Source organism: Plecotus auritus (assembly GCF_963455305.1).
Source record: "Plecotus auritus genome assembly, chromosome: 5".
Classification (NCBI taxonomy): Eukaryota; Metazoa; Chordata; class Mammalia; order Chiroptera; family Vespertilionidae; genus Plecotus; species Plecotus auritus.
The window spans coordinates 13,702,071-13,721,424 of NC_137776.1; the positions used below are offsets into that span (position 1 = coordinate 13,702,071).

The 19,354-nt window shown below is 40.5% G+C and overlaps 1 protein-coding gene across 1 annotated transcript in view; it reads left to right on the plus strand.

The window, feature by feature from the left end:
* Positions 1-19,354, plus strand: part of PARD3B (par-3 family cell polarity regulator beta) — a 925,380-nt gene that overhangs the window by 755,408 nt on the left and 150,618 nt on the right. Inside the window, exon 20 of the mRNA XM_080668084.1 lies at positions 10,882-11,184. Within this exon, the coding sequence (XP_080524210.1) occupies positions 10,882-11,184 (303 nt within the window). The remainder of the gene's footprint in view (positions 1-10,881; positions 11,185-19,354) is intronic.

The window sequence follows — 19,354 nt, forward strand, 5'->3', positions numbered from 1 at the left end:
AAAAATACAGCTAATAGGTAAGGATTGAAAATGACCGCCATGATTGTAGAATATGAAATGCACTCAGTGCCAAATAGGTGAAAACCATTTGCTGTGGGAAATTCGGTAGGAGCTGGTCCCTGTGGGATATGGAAATCTTCTCTTGGTCATCCTACCTACACAAAGAACTGGTGAGCCACTCAGGGGTCTCCAGGAGGAGAATGTCCTGAGACCACAACTGACCTCATAGGCTTCCCAGACTTTACTGCCTTAACCTATTTTAATGAGCATCAGCATCATCCTTGTCCCATGCCATTTGGCAAACCATGGGTACAAATTCACGTACAATAGTCCTACTTAAGCACAATATCCATGAGGCACAGCATTATTTGCTTCTGCAAATCATGAAACACTAGATGTGTGTCTGTGTGCAAAAAGAAAAACATGGAGAAAAAGTCTCCTTAAAAGATTCAATTAATGGCATTAAAGAGTTTGCATGCCAATATTGTAGAATGTAAATTTTACTTTCCAGAAATTTTTTTTATTACAGGATAAGTGATAGATTATCCCATCAATGTAGTTCCCTTAACCACATCAGGTCTAGTTTAGGATGACAAGAAAAATGCACAGGGGAAAAAAAATCATTTAATACCATTTAGAAAATGTTATAGATACCAAGGAAGGAATGAGAAAGTAGTGGAAAATATGAATGCACTTAAAATAGTCTTGTTGACAAATTGAAACATTGATCACAAATATTGCATGTGACTCAATAATAATAATAATGATAATAAACATAATAAAGCAGCCGTAATTTTTCTTGACCAGGTATATTGCAGCTTAAAGTGGCTTTCATAAGAAAAAGCTGAAGACACTGGGCCTGGTTGCTGGAACAAAGGATAATTGTAGTGACCTAATTGCGGCTTCTATTATAAAAGCAGAAATGATAGCAGGACAAATTATCTCCACTGTCAAAAAAGAAAGCTGTATAGCAGGCAGTTCGTAATCTCTTTTAATGATACTACCTCTTTTACCCCATAGCTCTCCCCTGAAAAGCCTTTTCTGACCCCAACTACTGTCACCACTGCAGGTAGCAAATCATCTCTTCTACTATCTATTCATCTGTGTCTCTGCTGTTTTGGGCTCACGGAGTAGCAACAAAGAGGATTCCAGTGGTTACATTTTCCTAGCACTGGTCAAGTCAATCAGAACTATACTGCTGACACACATTCTGAGTGAGACAAATCAATCAAGGAATAGTACGCAAAACTAGCAACCTTTTATAAAGTTTTGGAGGGTAAAGTATAAAGTATGAAATGCGAATCAATAGTTTTAAGTGGACTTATAGAAGGCAAATGACAAACAGAAAAAATATATGCAATTTATTTCACAGATAAAGTGCTAATATTGCTGCTACACAAAGGTCTTTGAAAAATCGAGGAGGAAAAATGACAATCTGATAGAAAAATCAGCCAAAGATATGGATACCTTGCAGAAGAGGAAATGAAAATGGCCCTTAAACATATGAAAAGATACTCAGCATCACATAATAAGAGACAGGCTAATTAAAACTTCACTGAAATATTACTTCTCACTTATGTTTATCAAACATCTCTAAGTTCGACAATATATTCTGTTGGTGAGACTGCAGAGAAATAGGCATCCTTCTACATTGCAGGTAGTAATGCAAAATAGATCAATTATGGAAGGAAATTTGTCATAATCCAGGAATATTATATGTGACTTCCCTTTGACCCAGCAATCCTACTTCTGTGAATTCATCTGAAAGCCACAATGGCAAAAATATGGACTGACTTTTGCATAAGATTTGTCATTACAGCATTATTTGTAATAGGAAATACCCAAATGTCCAAGAATATGGGACTCACTGGAACAAAAGCATGTTCACACAGTAGACTACTATGAAACTTCTTTTTTAAAGGAGAAAGATCTCTTTTCACTAACATGCAGTTTCTTCTGGATATTGGTATATGGAAAAGCAAAGTATAGGGGGAAAATATGGACATACTTTTGGGGACCAGTGTTCAACCCACTACAGCACTCTTCTCCCAAAATAGTTGAACCTGAATGTAACTGAGCCTCAAACTGCCTAATACAGTAGCTGCTGGTCATATGTAGCTATTTAGATTTAAATTAATTAAATTTTAAAATGTGTACCTGGGTCACACTGGCCACAATGTCAAGTATTAGGCCAGATACAGATTTCCCTCATTACAGGAAGACCTGCTGGCAGTGCTGCTCTAGACCTGCCTTTCATAAACAGGAATTATCAGAGGGGGGGGCGGGGGCGGGCAATGGAGAAATAAATTAAATCACATCATGAAGAAGCATGTGGGACCACTTATAGGACAATCTTCCTGGTCTCTACAACAATTCAATGGCATGGAAAAATTTTTTTTAAATGAAAAGGAGAAAGAGTACGGTTCTATATAGGAAATGAGGCTTAAAAGATATAACCAAATTTAATGTGTGATTAGCTTTTGGAGTCAAATCCAAATAAATTCACTGGGAAAGAGATGTTTTTAGGCACCTGGGGACATTTGTTTATAAACTAGGTATTAGCTGACATTAAGAACATAGTTCATTTTTTTATATATTTTTATTGATTTCAGAGAGGTAGGATGAGAGAGATAGAATCATCAATAATGAGAGAGAATCATTGATCAGCTGCCTCCTGCACACCCCCAACTGGGGATCAAGCTCGCAATCCTGGTATGTGCCCTTAAATCAAACCCGGGACCCTTCAGTCCGCAGGCTGATGCTCTATCCACTGAGCCAGACCAGCTAGGGCCATTGTTCATTTTTAAGTGAGATGATGGCATTGTTGTTATATAATAAAATGTGTTTTTTTGGCATACGTCTCTGAGAGTAAAAGCAAAAATCTTCACCCTGGACCTCAAGGCCCCGCAGGATCTAGGCCCCCATTCCCACTCTGGCCATCAAACTCCCCTCTCTCTCACTCTGGCCTCTGCTGTTCTTGGCACTTGCCTGCCTCAGGACCTTTACACCTGTTAACCCCTCTGCCTGAAGTACTCTGCCCCAGCTGTCTATACAGTTCCATCCTCTTCTTCTTCAAGCCTTTAATTCATATTCTCAGGGGTGCCTTTTCCTATCACATATTTAAAAGTATAACCCCCCCACACACACACACTCCACCACATCCATCCCAATACCTTTCTCTGTTTTATACTCCTCTGTAACAATTACTACCATCTATCATCATTTTTTTATTTTAATTAGTTATTTTGTTGTCCATTTCTGCCTCCCTTCACTAGAATTTAAATTCTATAAGGGCAAGGATTTGCATGCACTGTTGAATCTTCAGTATCAAGAACAAAACTAAAACATGTAGATGTTCAATAAATATTTGTTTAACGATAAATGCAGAATTTTGTAATTGACTTAAACAAGTTATCCAGTATTTAGAAGATGTGTTTATGGATTAATAAGAATGATATGTATTTATCAAAATCAATATCTGGCTTGTAAATTAGTACTTTAAAAGTGTTTAAATTGCCTGAAAAAAGGACTGTGTTTCCTTAAGCAATTTAAATATTTTCCCAGCAATCACACTCATTCTGTTAATTTATGATGATTCTCTTTAGGTAATGCATTTAAAAGGAGAATTATATAAAAGTACATTTATAATAAATTATTCCAAGTATTTTAGATTTTATCACATGGATTTAAGGATATATACAGAGTGGGACAAAAGTAGGCTAAGTTTGTTAATACAAAAATAATACAGTCCTATATAATAAAGAGCTAATATGCAAATGGTCATCACGCCCTCGCACCCTTGCACCAGGAACTGCTCAGACACTCAACACTGGGGAGAGAGGAATGGGGAGCAGCCAGGCCCAAATGAGCTCATGAGAGAGGAATGGGGACCAGCCAGGCTGTGGCCCGGGAGGGGGACTAGCCGCCCGCCCCGGTCCCGGGCTCCAGTGGCCTGGGAGAGGGACAAGCCGCACACCCGTGGTCCCAGGTGCCAGCGTCTGCACCTGCACCTGTGGCCTGGGAGAGAGACAAGCCGCCTGCCCCGCAGTCCCAGGCACCTGCGGCGGCAGCCCAGGCGAAGCTGCCCACCCATGGTCCCCTGTGGCTGCAGCTGGCCTGGGCGAAGCCGGCCCAGGTCCTGGGTGCCTGCGGCTGGCCAGAGGGAGGGAATCCTGGGTCCTGGCGGTGGGGCGAGGTAGAGGTGGTTAGGGGCAATCAGGCCAGCAGGGGAGCAGTTAGGGGCGATCAGTCAGGCAGGCAGAGGTGGTTAGGGGCGATCAGTCAGACAGAGGTGGTTAGGGGCAATCAGGCAGGCAGGCAGAGAGATTAGGGGCAATTAGGGAGGCCGGCAGGCGAACTGTTAGGAGCCAGCGGTCCCGGATTGCGAGAGGCAGTCAGACATCCCCTGCAGGCCAGGCTGAGGGACCCTCCCCATGCACGAATTTCGTGCACCGGGCCTCTAGTAATTAATAAATAATAATATAAGAATAAATTCTGTTTCACAACTGTAGACATATCTTTGTCCCACCTTGTATTTAGCATAATTAGCATTTTTAAATTTAATTTTCATTTTTTCTTTTGAGTTGTTTAATTGAAGTATGATTTACATACAGTGAAATGTTCAGGTCTTCGCTAAGCAGAAGAATACCCCTGTTCTATTTTGATGAATGTATATCAAGGTGGAGAATTTTCCTTTCATCTGAGAATGTTCCCTCATGCCCTTTCTCCCTGAGTGGAGCCGCGCCCATGAAGTAACTGAATTTATTTCAGTCCCCATGAGCTTGTTTTTGCCTGATCTAGAGTTTCTTATCATTGGAAGCATGTAGCAAGTTCTTTCGTTGTGTGCAGCTTCTTTCGCTAAGCATCAGAATTTTGAGATTCATCCTTATGGTTGAATATTTCAGGAGTTTATTTTGTGTTGTTGATCATTTATAGGTTATTCAGGGGTCCTCAAACTACAGCCCGCAGGCCACATGCGGCCCGCTGAGGACATTTATCCGTCCCGCTGGGTGCCGCTGCCTGTCCTGCTTAGCAGCCGACTCGTCCCGGGCCCGCAGTGCGCATAGGAATTTGTTCATAGTTGTTTTTTTAAGCTATAGTCCGGCCCTCCAACGGTCTGAACTGGCCCCCTGTTTAAAAAGTTTGAAGACCCCTGGGTTATATGAACATTCTATTGCTTGCTTATCCATTCTCCTACTGATGGACATCTCAATGATTTCCACTTCTTGTTATGTTGATTAAAGCTGCTACAAAACAGTCTTCAGCAATTTTTGTGGACATATGTAGTTATTTCTCGTGTATGAGTACCTGGGAGGTAAATTGTCTGTCGCGACTTCAGTACATGAAAGTTCGGGATGGTCCACAGCCTCTCCAACACTTGATGTTGTCCTTCTCTTTCATTTTGGTAAGAGTATCTCACTGTGGTTTTAATCGGCATTTCCCTGATGACTTAAAATGTTAAACACACTTCCTTTGCTTATTGGGCATTTCTAGATCTTCTTTGGTATAGTATCTGTTTAAGTCTTTTGCCCAGTTTTAATTGGGTCATTTTGCAAATATTTTCTCTCATTTGCCTGTTCTTTTCTTTTTATTCTATTTCTTTTCTTAAAATGTTTATTGAGTTTATTGGGGTGATAGTGGTTAATAAGATTATATAGTTTTCAAGTGTACAATTCTATAATACATTGTCTGTATATTGTATTGTGTGTTCACCATTCAAAGTCATCTCTTTCCATCACCATTTATCCCCCTCTACCCTCTCCTGCCTCCCTTTCCCTCTCTCCTCTGGTAATCACCATATTATCTGTGTCTGTGAGATTTTTTTTCTTTTTTTGCTTAATCCCACCACCTTTTTCAGCCAACACTTGAAATGTGGTTTGTGAAATCAAGAAACTGAGTTTTAAATTTTATTTAATGGTAATTAGTTACCATTTAAATTTATATAGCATCATATGGTTAATGATCACCATCCTGTACAACGAAGATGTAGGCAATATAAAACCTAAACACTAGACTGCGAGTAAAGAAATGGAATCAGAAGAGGATATCCAAGAGGTGTAATGAAAAAAAGGAGCAGTGTTTTTATAGGGGGAAAAGGAGATTTAAACAATTTAAAGGTAGAGTACTGGGGAGAATGGGGAAACTGGTGGTACCACCCAATAAAAAGGCTACATTATCCAGGACTATTTTGAATAATAGATATTTTAACAGCTTGACTTTCCAGTGATAAGGAGACCTCCAAGGGGAAATGACTATAAATAATTAGAATTCTTACACTGAATTGGGGCAGGAGGTCCATACTCCCCTTTGCAAACATTGCCTTGTCCTCTGCCTGCTGGATAGACCTTCATATGTGGCATAATAATGATGGTTCAGAGAAATTTCTGTTTCACGTACTGAGCGATTAATATGAAATTAGTTACTGCAACACTTAGTGGTACGGAGAGGATCAAGGAGAAATTTGGTTTTGTTTTAGAAAGTACAAGATAAAATATTGCTTGAGTACTTTTCTTTTTTTTTTAATAAATCTTTATTGTTCAGATTATTACAGGCGTTCCTCTTTTCTTTTCCCCCATAGCTCCCCTCCACCTGATTCCCCACCCCACCCCATGCCCTTACCCCCCACCACTGTCTTCATCCATAGGTGTAAGATTTTTGTCCAATCTCTTCCAGCACCCCTCACAGCCCCTTCCCCCTGAGAACTGTCAGTCCACTCCCTTTCTATGTCCCTGATTCTATTATATTCACCAGTCCATTCTGTTCTTCAGATTTTTTTACTCACTTGATTTTTTGCTTCACTTGTTGGTAGGTATGTATTTGATGTCATTTTGTTGTTCATAATTTTTATCTTTACCTTTTTCTTCTTCTTCCTCTTCTTAAAGAATACCCTTCAGCATTTCATGTAATCCTGGTTTGGTGGTGATGAACTCCTTTAGCTTTTTCTTTTCTGTGAAGATCTTTATCTGACCTTCAACTCTGAATGATAGCTTTGCTGGGTAGAGTAACCTTGGTTGTAGGTTCTTGCTGTTCATCACTTTGAATATTTCTTGCCACTCCCTTCTGGCCTGCATAGTTTCTGCCGAGAAATCAGCTGACAATAGTTAGTAGGTAACTAACCGTTTTTCTCTTGCTGCTTTCAAGATTCTCTCTTTGTCTTTTGCCCTTGGCATTTTAATTATGATGTGTCTTGGTGTGGTCCTCTTTGGATTCCTCTTGTATGGGGTTCTGTGCGCTTCCTGAACTTGTAAGTCTATTTCTTTCAGCAGGTAGGGAAAGTTTTCTGTCATTATTTCTTCTAATAGGTTTTCAATATTTTGCTCTCTCTCTTCTTCTGGCACCCCAAAAATTCAGATGTTGTTATGCTTAAAGTTGTCCCAGAGGCTCCTTACACTATCTTCATATTTTTGGATTCTTTTTCTTTTTGTTTTTCTGGTTGGGTGTTTTTTGTGTCCTCATATTTCAGATCTTTGGTTTGATTCTTGGGGTATGTTGATCTACAGTTGAGTTTCTGTAAATTCTTTATTTTAGACAGTGTATGCTTAATTTCTGACTGGTCCTTTTCCATTTTTTTGGCATTCTCATTAAGATCCATAAAGGTCTCACTATGTTCCTCAGAGGTTTTTAGAAGCTTCTTGAGTAACCTTATAAATGTGGTTCTGAACTCTATGTCGTCCAGTAGTTTGCTTTCCTCCATTTCTTTCATTCGTGACATGTTTCTTTGTCTCCGCATTTTGGTTGCTTCCCTGTGTTGATGGAGTGGCTTTGTGTGGTAGGTGACCTATAGGGGCCAGTAGCTCAGCTTCCCCAATCACCTGAGGTGGATGCTCTTGGTACACCACTTAGTAGGCTGAGTGCAAAGTCTTGGTGTAGTTAAGCCTTGATTGCTGTTGGTACACTGGGAGGAATTGACCTCCAGGCCAATTGGCTGTGAGGACCCGCTGTGTCTATAATGGAAGAACTGCTGCGCTGGAGACACGCTTATGGTGCAGGACTTGTTTCAGTGGGGCTTTGGTGCTCACTGAGTCTGCCTCTTGAATGTGTCACTTATGGATGTGAGGAGTTGAAATCTGGTGTCTCACACTGACTATTAGGTACACTGGCTTCTGGATCTCCAATGGGATACAGGTCAGCTACTGTCTGAGGCCACCCAGCAGGAGCTACAGCGAGAACTACAGTTTTCTCCTCTTTGCTTGGGGTTTGGAGGTTTTGGAGCTGTCTGACCCAGACTGCAAGTTTGCTAGGTTAAGCTGCGATAGGGCAGGCCATTCATATGCTAAGCCGCTGCTTGGAGCTTGGGTGGGTTTGTAGGTTGTGCGGGGCGGGTTCTCAGGGCATCACTAGGCTAAGGCATGGCAAACCATGATGGCTGACAGATAGCCGGCTCTATGTCTCTGACCGCGTACCCGCGCCTCGCGCCCCGAGCCCCAGCGCAGTAAACAATTATTCCTGCGTGCAGCTCTGCAAACAAGCCACTCTCACTTTCCGACCCGATGGCAGACAGTCCAGCTTCTCCCCATAGGAGTTTGGGTCCCCCGCGTCTCCCCAGAAACTGGATTTCAGAGTAATTGGGGGCTTGTCTCCCTTCGGGTTGAAAAAAGCAACCACTCCCCCCCCCCCCCCCCCCCCCGCTGCCAGCCCGGATCACATGCCTCTATACCTCAGCTTTTCAGCACTTGTGCATGTCTCAGTGCTCTTTTCTCTTTCCTTCTAGTTGTAGAACTTCCACTCAGCCAGCTTTCCCGTGGTTCTGGGTGATAGACGTTTTGTCTTTTAGTTGTAGTTTTGAAATTGTTGTGAGAGGCAGCAGTTTAGGTGTTTACTTACCCTGACTGCTTTATCAAATGTCACTTGAGTACTTTTCACCCAAGAATCTCTGCATGCTCATATTAATGAGCAAACCTCAAAGAAAGAGAAGTGATAAAATAAGGAACACAGATACTGGTGTTCTGTTCCTGTGATATTTAAAAATCAAGCGTGGTGTTTTAATGCACAAGTGGAGCCCCACACGGCAGCCATGAGATGTTCATCTTTCTGCTGAATGACTCCTCTTGAAGGCATCCCACTTAGGAGGGATGGTAACCACTCAGAACCCCACCCCCTAACTTTATTGATGTCCTGCACTCTATTTGCAATGGAAATCCCTCCCTATCGTCTTAGTGCAGCAAGCATTCTCTGATAATCCAGTTGGCACTGTCCCTGGGAAGATTGTTTTGTTGCAGAATGGAGCAGGTTATCTCCTTTATCAAAAAATTATTCAAAACAAACATCCATGAATCTAGGGCTAACATGCATTGAAAGAGGATAGGCAGGGCCTCTTAACAGGTACCCTGCTGAGTAATCTTCCTTTCATCTTCATTCAAAATCCCTTGGAGATTCTAACTCCCCTTTGCAAAAATATGAATTCTCCTAATTATTTATATGCAGTGTAGAGTACATGATTTGACCTAGTCCAAAGAGAGATGCAGTAAAGTATCCTGACATTTATTTTCTTCTGTTGTGACTTGAGGATAGATGCGGGTTTTTTATCCTATCCCTTCTTCATATCTTTTTCTCTTTTCCTCCTCTCTACTAAAAAAAAAAAAAAAAATGCCATTCTGCCTAAAGAAAAAGTACCTTGAAATATCATGGCTTTTAAAGATTTTTACAAAGAGTTTGATGTTTAATAAAATAAAACTAGATGCAATGTGCAAAACAGCTGTTTTTATTTGAAGAGAATATATTGAGTTCAGTTTTTTGTTTTCATTCATCTAAGCCTTCGATATATATCTCCAGGCAAATATAGATCTTTTGCTTCTAGCCCACAGCCCTCTCATATTCTCTGAGCCCCGGACTCCAGATTTGTCACCATCCTTTCTTAAGAGTCTTTCTTTCATCACCTTACTTCTCTCATCCTGTACACAATACACCTTGCTTGCCCAGGGATGTGTAAAGTTACATTCCCTCATTAGTGCTGAAAGCCTCCTGATACCATCAGATCACCATTGTCCTGTAAGATACACAGTGACCTTTCCATTTTAACACCTAACTGGGAATTTAAGAGAGCTGATCTAACACATTCCAGATTAAATGTCAAATGCTCAAAATTCTGATGGGTTTGGAATCCACCTAAGTATACTGTTCTGCTCCCATTCCCAATAGTCTACGTAGTACACTGATCAGCAGTAATATCATTTAAGGCTTTAGCACTGTGGAGTTGTGTGAGTAGTAGTGTTTAATTCATTCATATGTGCCAATTCATCTCTGTCAGGAGTCTATTAATTTCTTCACTATTTTACTCTCTCCCTAGTTCCTATGTAATGTGACACAATGATCCCCATTTATGTAACCAAGAAACTTAGAGTCTCTGATAAATTACACCTGATCCCACTGCTTTTAGTAACCAGAAAGCCTCTGTATTTATTTTTCATATTCAAGTCAACTTTTACAAGAATACACTGGAACTATAGAGTGCCAAATAGTGAAAGCATAGACAAAGTATGAGATTGTGATGGACTCTTTAACATGCATCCCTGTTCCAAGGCCGGCTTCCATAGTATCATATCAAAGATATACTGTTCCCACGAGCACATCCCACTTATAGGAAAGGAATGTTAATGAAAATTAGCCTGATTCTGCAATCAGCCCAGACATCAGTGGGCAAGATGTCAAAGTACCTACAGCATTGCTATAATAGCAGACTCCTTAACAAATAAAGGCCATAGATATAAAATTAATCCCACGGACTATGCTATTTGCATTTCTCTATGGTGTGGTCTTCAGTATACAGGTAAGTGACAGCTAAGTGACCAACTAGGAGGAATTTGCATAGAGTCAGAAGAGTGTTATCATTGTACTAGCATATAAACTCACAGATGTCTCTGTTACCTGTTCTGCATTTTTCAGGATTGGAGCAAAACATCAGGAGCTAAGAGAAAAGCAGGCAAGAGGTCTTGTTGATTATGCTACTGGTACAATTGGATCACTGCATGATATGGACGATGATGAAATGGATCCCAATTATGCCAGAGTGAACCACTTCCGGGAACCATGTGCATCAGCAAATATCTATAGGTCTCCGTCTCCCCCTCGGGCTGGACCACTGGTTTATCCTCGCGATGGCCGTCCACTCTCTCCAGAGAGAGACCATTTAGAGGGTCTCTATGCCAAGGTCAACAAGCCATACCATCCACCGGTGCCAGTTGACAGGTAATGTAATTTATTGAAAGATGAATGTAGTTTTAACTTAATAAGTTTGAAATTATCTCTACTTCTGAAGCATATAAAAATACATCCTTCAATCTATTAAAACTGAAATGACACAGTACCCTTGACAAGTGCTATGCTTTGACCTACCTGTAAGGTATTGGCTATCAAAAATAAAACAATAGCCAATTATAAGATGACATGAATGAGTAGTAGAAGTTGAGTTCATGATACAACAGGGATTGATTTTTTAAGGAATATGGTGAAAACTTTCAGCTAAAAACCCTACTGTGAAAGTCTTATTTAAAAGAGATGAGGAGTCTTAGGTGAGAATGGTGACTTATAAGTAGGCATAATTGAGGTGGCATCATAGATCACTGCAGAGGTGCAGAGGAATTTGAAAAGTAAGATTGAGATTTTATACTCATGTGATTCTGTACAGATATTCATGGATGATCAACAGTAGGAAAGGAGAACATCTTGGCAATAGAAGTTTGATGAAGTAGAAAAAGATAAGAGGTGACAAGGCCAAGGATCTTTAGGTATAGCAGCTAAGGCAAGAGATAATAGGACCATCCGTCATACAATTGAAGTAGGTAGGAAACAAGATGATTCCAACTCCACCTCCTGCCAGAAGCAAAATGCTTCATCTCTTGAAAGGCTGATATAAGAGAGTGTTAGTCAATATACATTGTTAGGTGACCCTTAGAATTACACAGGCAAGGAATGAGTTGACTGACCTTGGTTTAATCTAGCTGCAGCTTGAAGTCTGGAGGAGGAGGTGAAGGGGGAAGGGTGGCAGGCACAAAGAGCTCTCATTCCAGATGGAAAAAAAGACTTGTTTTCCAGGTCCCTTTTGGTCTGACAACCACCCAGACCCTATTAGTAACTAGCTTTTGTGTGGGAGCATGATATATTGCATATGTTTACCGTTTACATTTCCCCAGCTGGGTGATATTATGCACTTTCAATTAGGTTGGGGAGAGGTAGGGAAATCATGGCAATTTTATGCAGACTGTAAAGTGTAGCTTCACAAGACTGATTACCTTTCAGAGCCTTTCCAATAACCAAGTGGGAAGGAAGGAGCAATTTTTAATCCTTACTGTCAAGCTTCCAGGTTGATAGTATTAAAGAAAGATGGTCAAGTTTCTCTTTGGGATAAAATGAAAATATAAATTTCTATGACTGTGTGAGACCGCCATAATAACTAAACTGTTCATTCAAACAACTGATTAAAAGTCAGTCTTTTTCTCCCAAGTCTTTATATAGGGTTGCATTTTTGTCATATAAATAACAATACCAAGCATGAGTCTTTTCTGGCCCAGACCATAGTAAACCTTACTTTCTCCAAATCAGATAGGCCTTCATAGTAATCCCCTTTCCATGTGTCCACTGCTAGAATCCCAGCACAGAGCTCTTTTTAGGAACTTCCAAAGCCAGTAGTCCTTCATCCTAATTCCAAGAAAATACATGTGAAGCATTCTGTTGAAAAATTGTTTACTTGTCAAGAGCTATGGAGAAGTCTGGATTAAATAATACTGAACAAGTTTCCTTCCTGTTGTCTTTTTATCTCTAATATACTCATGTGCAATGTAAGTCTCTAAGAGGAGCACGGAACACTCAGCACTTATCACTCCCCAAATTGTTGTCACCTAATGCTTATTTCCCCTCCCTCCCCCCGCCCCAGATCTTGAGGTTATTCTTTGGAACACTAGGAGACACTAGCCTGAGGCTAATTTGCACCCATGTAGATTTGATCAGGAAAGAAATTTCTTAGGATAATCATAACTGGAGCCGCAATAAAATGATGTCAGAAAAAAAATATGCAATTTACTGCCCAGCCCAGACATGTGTACGTACAAGCAATAGTCTTTCCTTTGACTCTGACCTCTTTGTATTAACCATTTGTACACCATAAGCGCCTATAGACATGGCAGTTAACTGGTTAATCAAAGATCTAAAGTTCTTTCAGTGGAGTTTCAGACAGGTGCCATATTTTTGGATAAGAGATCAAAGTGTGATTCTTTATACTCAGAATTACTTTATTCTGCCCTTATCTTTAATTATATTTAAAGATTGCTCTACTCCTTGTTCTTTAAGTTTTAAAGGAATCAGTTTTTGTGTTGGCACATAATAAGCAATCATAATGTTAGGTATTATCATTATTGTTGTTATTATTACTGTCCTTCATCAATGACATTATGAACTTTACTGATATGCCTTGGACCAGGTGAGTCTAAGAAGATAGTTGCTGCAGGGTCATCTCTAACAGTGTCCATAATTGAGAACTATGAGTTCTAAACCTACTATATGTACAACTAGAAGCACATCATTCATTTGTCATCTGTTCAGTCTTTCATTCTTTCAGTAAATATTTGATTGGCACCTACTGTGTTCTAGCTACTTTAGTAAGCTCTAGGGAAGATACAAAGATAACTAAGATAAGGTTCCAGTCCAGAGGAAGTCATATTCCAATTTTTTTGCATGTGTTTGTGCCACTATATGAAACAAACCTCTATTGTCCATGTATCTTTATATCACAGGAATATATCATATGAGTGTGTCCCATAGTGGCTTCCTAATAGAGGCAACATCTGCCTCTTATCTCTGCTTCTCAAGGGTAGGCCCTGAACTTTCAGCTCTTCTAAGCAAAGCTTGGCTTATAAAGAATTCATCTGTAAATGATGGTAGTTAAAAAAAAAAATCCTTATTACTATAACAGAATCATAGGCCTGGATTCTCACAGTGCTAATCCTTCCATGATATGAACATAGTATGGGCTAAGTCCCGTCCCAAAAGCCTGACAACTGTTTAGGGTTTATAATATGTTAGTCTCCATGGCAGCGGCAGCAGTTCAAGGGCTTCTACAGTGTATGAACCTTAAAGCTTTATGTTTGAATGAGTTCAGATTAGTCCCACAAAGGGGAATAGAAGCTGTGGTACTTGATGTGGTTGCAATTTGCATTTGTTCACATGATTATTTAGCATCTTGGTTGATTGCACAGTGTATCAGTTAAAATGTTTTTGGGTGTTAACTCCCCAAAATATATGTATTTGATTCTAAATGATATGCAATGTATCATATGTATTATAAAACTTACTAGAAGCCCGGTGCACGAAATTCATGCACTCGGGGATAGGGGGCTCCCTCAGCCTGGCCTGTACCCTCTCGCAGTCTGGGAGCCCTTAGGGGATGTCCGATTGAGAGCTTAGGCCCTGCTCTCCATGGGGCTCCCACCACCGCTGCTGCACTCGCCAGCTCTGAGCCTGGCTTCTGACTGAGAGGCGCTTCCCCTGTGGGAACACACTGACCATGAGGGGGCAGCTCCTGCATTGATCGTCTGCCCCTGGTGGTCAGTGCATGTCATAGCGACCAGTTGTTCCTCTGGTCTTTCCACCATTCAGTTGGTTTGCATATTAGCCTTTTATTATATAGGATAGAAAATATAGAAATTAATAAAAGAATGAAAAAGTAAATTAGTAAGTAGTAACTCTAATATTTTCTTCCTCCCTTCACCTGGGATGCACACAGCCCATTTTGGAAACCACTGGTCTCGTCTCCAGGCCCCCTGGGAGCAGAGACCTTGCCTGCTTTTGATCACCATTATCTCCTTACAGAACAATCTATATTCAATAAATATTTAATTAATTAATGATTTGACAGAATCTTAGCAGAGGCATTTCTCCACAAAATCCCTCACAGGATGTCACTTGACCCATACATTCCAGTGATAAGAATTCATGAGGCACCCTTTTTCTCTTTCAAATCACTCTAATTGTTATACAAATGCCCACTTGTCTCCACCCAAATGCTGCCTCTATGTAACATTCACCAGAGGTCCTAGATTGATCTACTTGGACACAGGATGTGAGCCTCATTGGTAGCTCTTCAGATATCTGAATTGACTGCTGTGACCTCTTCATTAACAAACATTTATTGAACTTTAAACACATGCCAGGCTCTGTGCTCAGAGCTGGCCTTATAAGGAAGAAAAAGAAAACATGTACATAACCTTGAGAAATATAATAATTTCTTCAAAATAAATTCTTCTAGTTGTCTTAGTCACATATTATAATCGAGCCTGTAGCACTCTTGGTAACCACATTCTGAAAACACTCAACACTACTAAGTTTATGGAATTTATGATTGTTGTCTGTTGAACATGGTATGGAGAGATGGCACCATCTCAGTTATGGTCAGAAAAAAAAAGGCACAGCAATCAACAGGACTCTTGCATCTTTTGGCCTTAATCCTTTAAACTCATTAAAATGGACTTAACTTTTATATCAGTTGCCTTAATTTTTATATATTTTGTTTTCACTTGAGTTGTTATCAAGCCAGATCCTTCAATATATTGTGCAAAATCCAATCATTTGTACAATGATTTTTTTTAACTGTAAGATATTCTCTTTATTTAAGTTAAATATTTGCTTATTAGATTTAGCCCATTGTTGTAGCCAATAAAATACTTTAAAGTATTTATTTTTGACCTCCAATATATTAGCTATCCTTCCTAACTTTATGCCATCCTTATATTTAATCATTGTGGACTCATTCATGTCATTGAAAAGATCGTTGGATCAAAGTCAAGTGTAATCCCCACAACTCATTGTTCAAGATCTTCATTAATCAACATTCTTTGGGATGTTCTGTTAGCTATTAATCCAGTCTACTGTGATCTAGTGTGCATTCTCCATTTCATCCATGAACATTAGGGACTTAGTCAAATACCTTACTGATATTAAGGTATACCTTGTTTGCAAGTATCTCCTGATTTAGCACTCCACTAATCTAGACAAGAAAGGGTATTACTTGTTCTTGGGAATCCTATTGATAATTTTTTTCTCTTCTACATATTCATAAATAATGTGCCCATTTAGACTTAATTATGCAAAATAAGGCTTTCTGTGATCCAGTGTGATTTTAGGCACTTAGTATATGCTTACTAAATACTTATTGACTGATACACAGCAACTATTAAACTAAAGTGGCAAATGGCACACAGCTCCTCGGTACTACAGTTAAGCAGCCTTGAATTCCCACAAGATATTCACCAATGTTTGTAGGAAGCTTTTATCGAGCATCTGCTATATTTCTTAGGTCATGCAAAGAATTTTCGAAACTATCTTTACCCTCAGGGAACTTAGTCTAAGAGCTGAAACTGTTTCATCTATATATATAAAAAGCCAGTGACCATAACAGTCATAACAGCCATAACAACCATAACGACTGGTCGCTATGAGGCCCACTGTGGCCAGCGAACCAGCCGATCAGGGGGTAGGGCCGGCTGCCAACCTTGTGGACTGTTCCACCTCATCAAGAGCAGGGCCCACCCCTCATTGCCCCCAACCTCAATAGGGGGCGGGTCTGACTGGCCAACCTCGTACAGCCCCTCCCCGCAGCTGGCCACACCATCAATGGGCCCCCACCACCCTGATCAGCCTGCAGCCTCTCACGCTAGCCAGCCCCGCCCCTGAATGCCCCCTCTCCCCAATAGGGGGCATGGTAGGCCAGTCAATCTTCTGCAGCCCCTCCCCCCACTGGGCCCCACTCCAGATTGCCACCCCCTCACCCCAATCAGGGGCAGGGCCAGCCCGCAAACCACCCATGGCCCCTCCCCCAGGCTGCTGGCCCCCGATCGGCACCCCCCACACCATTCAGGGGTGGGGCCAGCTGGCCCACCACCCACAGCCCTTCCCCATGGCCAGCCCCACTCCCAATTGGCCCCCAAACCCCAATCGGGGGTGGGGCCCACTGGCCAATCACCCACAGCCCCTTGCCCCAGCCAGCCTGGCCCTGATTGGGCCCCGATGGGGGTGGGCCTGCCGGCCAACCTCCTACCATCTCCTCCTCCCGACAGGCCCAGCCCCTATCCTCCCTGATTGGGGCTGGGCTGGCCGGACTCCACCCGTGCATGAATTTGTGCACTGGGCCTCTAGTACAAAAATAATTACAGTATAATGTGTTCTATTAGAATAGAGATATATACAGAATATATTGTAAAAATCATGAAATTGCATATACATTCAATTTGGGGAAGACCTGAGGCTTGGTCTTTTTAGAATCTTGGTTCAAATGTATTAATTTTTCAAAGTTTCCATTTTCTCACTGCAAAATAGGGACAGCAGTGCATCCTATTTCCTATTAATTGCTTGTGGATTAAATAAAATTATCCCAGTACCTAGTTCAATAAATTTTGACTGTAACTATTTAAGAAGGCTATTATACTTTAAACTATCAGACTATGTTACATATTATTGGGCTACATATTAATAAGGTTATTGAACTAACTATAACTATTTAGAAAAGTTAGTGATTATATCTAGCTATTGAGCCTTAAATTTATGGGTATAGGAACCTATTAGATTCTATCTGTTCCATGGATACATGTTAATGGTTACCTAATTGGAGCCCAAACTCCTGTTGGTGTATTTCAATCATTAGAAACAAAAGGAAAGTGAGGGGACAAAAGGCAAAAAAACTAGCACCGATTCCCTTACATCAATCATATCATGTACATAAGTGAAGAACAGTTATTACTCACCTCTTTTGTCAATTGCTTGTTAAAAACTATAGCTTATTAGATGTCTCTAAACTGGTCATTAGAACTAACACTTTCTTCCTACCATGTCACCTGAATGTCCATATGGTTTGGAGTTAGGCTCAATAGTTGTCCACAGAATAGACTAGCCCCAGGAGAATTGTCAATAACAACATGTCAATGCAGATCCCGTTTGGATGTAAACAATAGAATACTCAATTGATATATTTGTCTTATCCTTTAAAGTATTTAGTGACCCTGGCCTCATAAAGTGGCTTCTTTTAATTTTTCTCCTCTGCTTTCCCCAGTGTTTAGGCCTTTTCCTCATGTTGCATCATGATTCTGAGATGGCTATTGCAACTCCAGGCTTCATTTCCACTTTCCAAGGAGAATGGGGCAAATGGCCAGTGGAATATGTCAGTCAAGTTTATCCCTTTCAGAACATTTTCTAGAGGACAACTTCTTATTGGCAAAAAGTCCTTTTAAAAGTCTCTGCTAGTTGTAAAAGGATCCTGAGAAACAATGCCTTAAAGGCAAGGGAGAAAGGAATCTCAAGTGACTTGCGGGAGTCATTCCATGGGCTCCAGCACAAACAGATTACCTCTAGATGACTTCTCTCCTTTTTTTCCCCACTTCCCTTTAATAATGTAAAAGTTAGAGATTAATGCCATATAGCATTCTGTTCAAATATACTTACTAACTCCCTGTGGGAGGCTATCCTTATTACATAGACCCTCTTTTAGAGCTGAGACAAAAATATTTCAGTGTGAATAGCTTCTAATATCACTTAAGTAAAGCAAGTCGGGGACATACATTCTTAGTTTTTTGTGATCACTGAAAAAAGTGTGTTTCGAATTTAAGAATGATGAAGGATCAGCACAGTGTTAACAGGAAAGTTTCACAGCCAGGTGTGAACCGCTGGATGTGAACATATCTTGTGCTATTGGGGCAGTGCAGGAAACTGAAATCTCATTTCTTGATTTCAGAGATTGTGCATTTCATTGAGCCACAGTCTTGTCATACACAGCTCATACCTCTGTTGGTGTTTGTCCCAATCTCTATCTCCAGTGATTTTTTTTCGCTTAATTTTACTTTAGTTTTTTTGAAGTGAGGCTTTTTTGCTGTCACTTCTGACTCACAGTTTAGTGAGGCTGTCTGTAGGGCCTTGAAGAATGAATACAAATTACTTGGAGATGTGTTTTTTTGTTTCTACAAACAGAGCCAAAGCGATCTCATTTCAGTTTGGGAATCCCAATGATAAATGTCATTCCCATAGAGAGTTAAAATTCATCAATTGAACAAAGAAATCAGATTTTTTTCCCCTTAGAACATATTACCATCAGTTTTTAAGTGACTTTTAAACAATAATGAGAAATCTCTTAATGAAAGAATCTCTATGACCAGATAAGTGCTAATAGTAACTGATATACCATTAACTCTACTTTGCTCCATTCTCCCTTTTACAAACTTGATGTTCTCATTAATTTTTTTCCAACTTCTGAAAGCCCTGCTCTTGGGACTATGCTAGACTTATGTCTGCCTAAGTTGTCAGCTTCCAGGGGTGACAAATGTAGACAACCTTCTCCTTTATTATACATGAGCTAGGCAGAGAGTTGATACTCAATGACCAT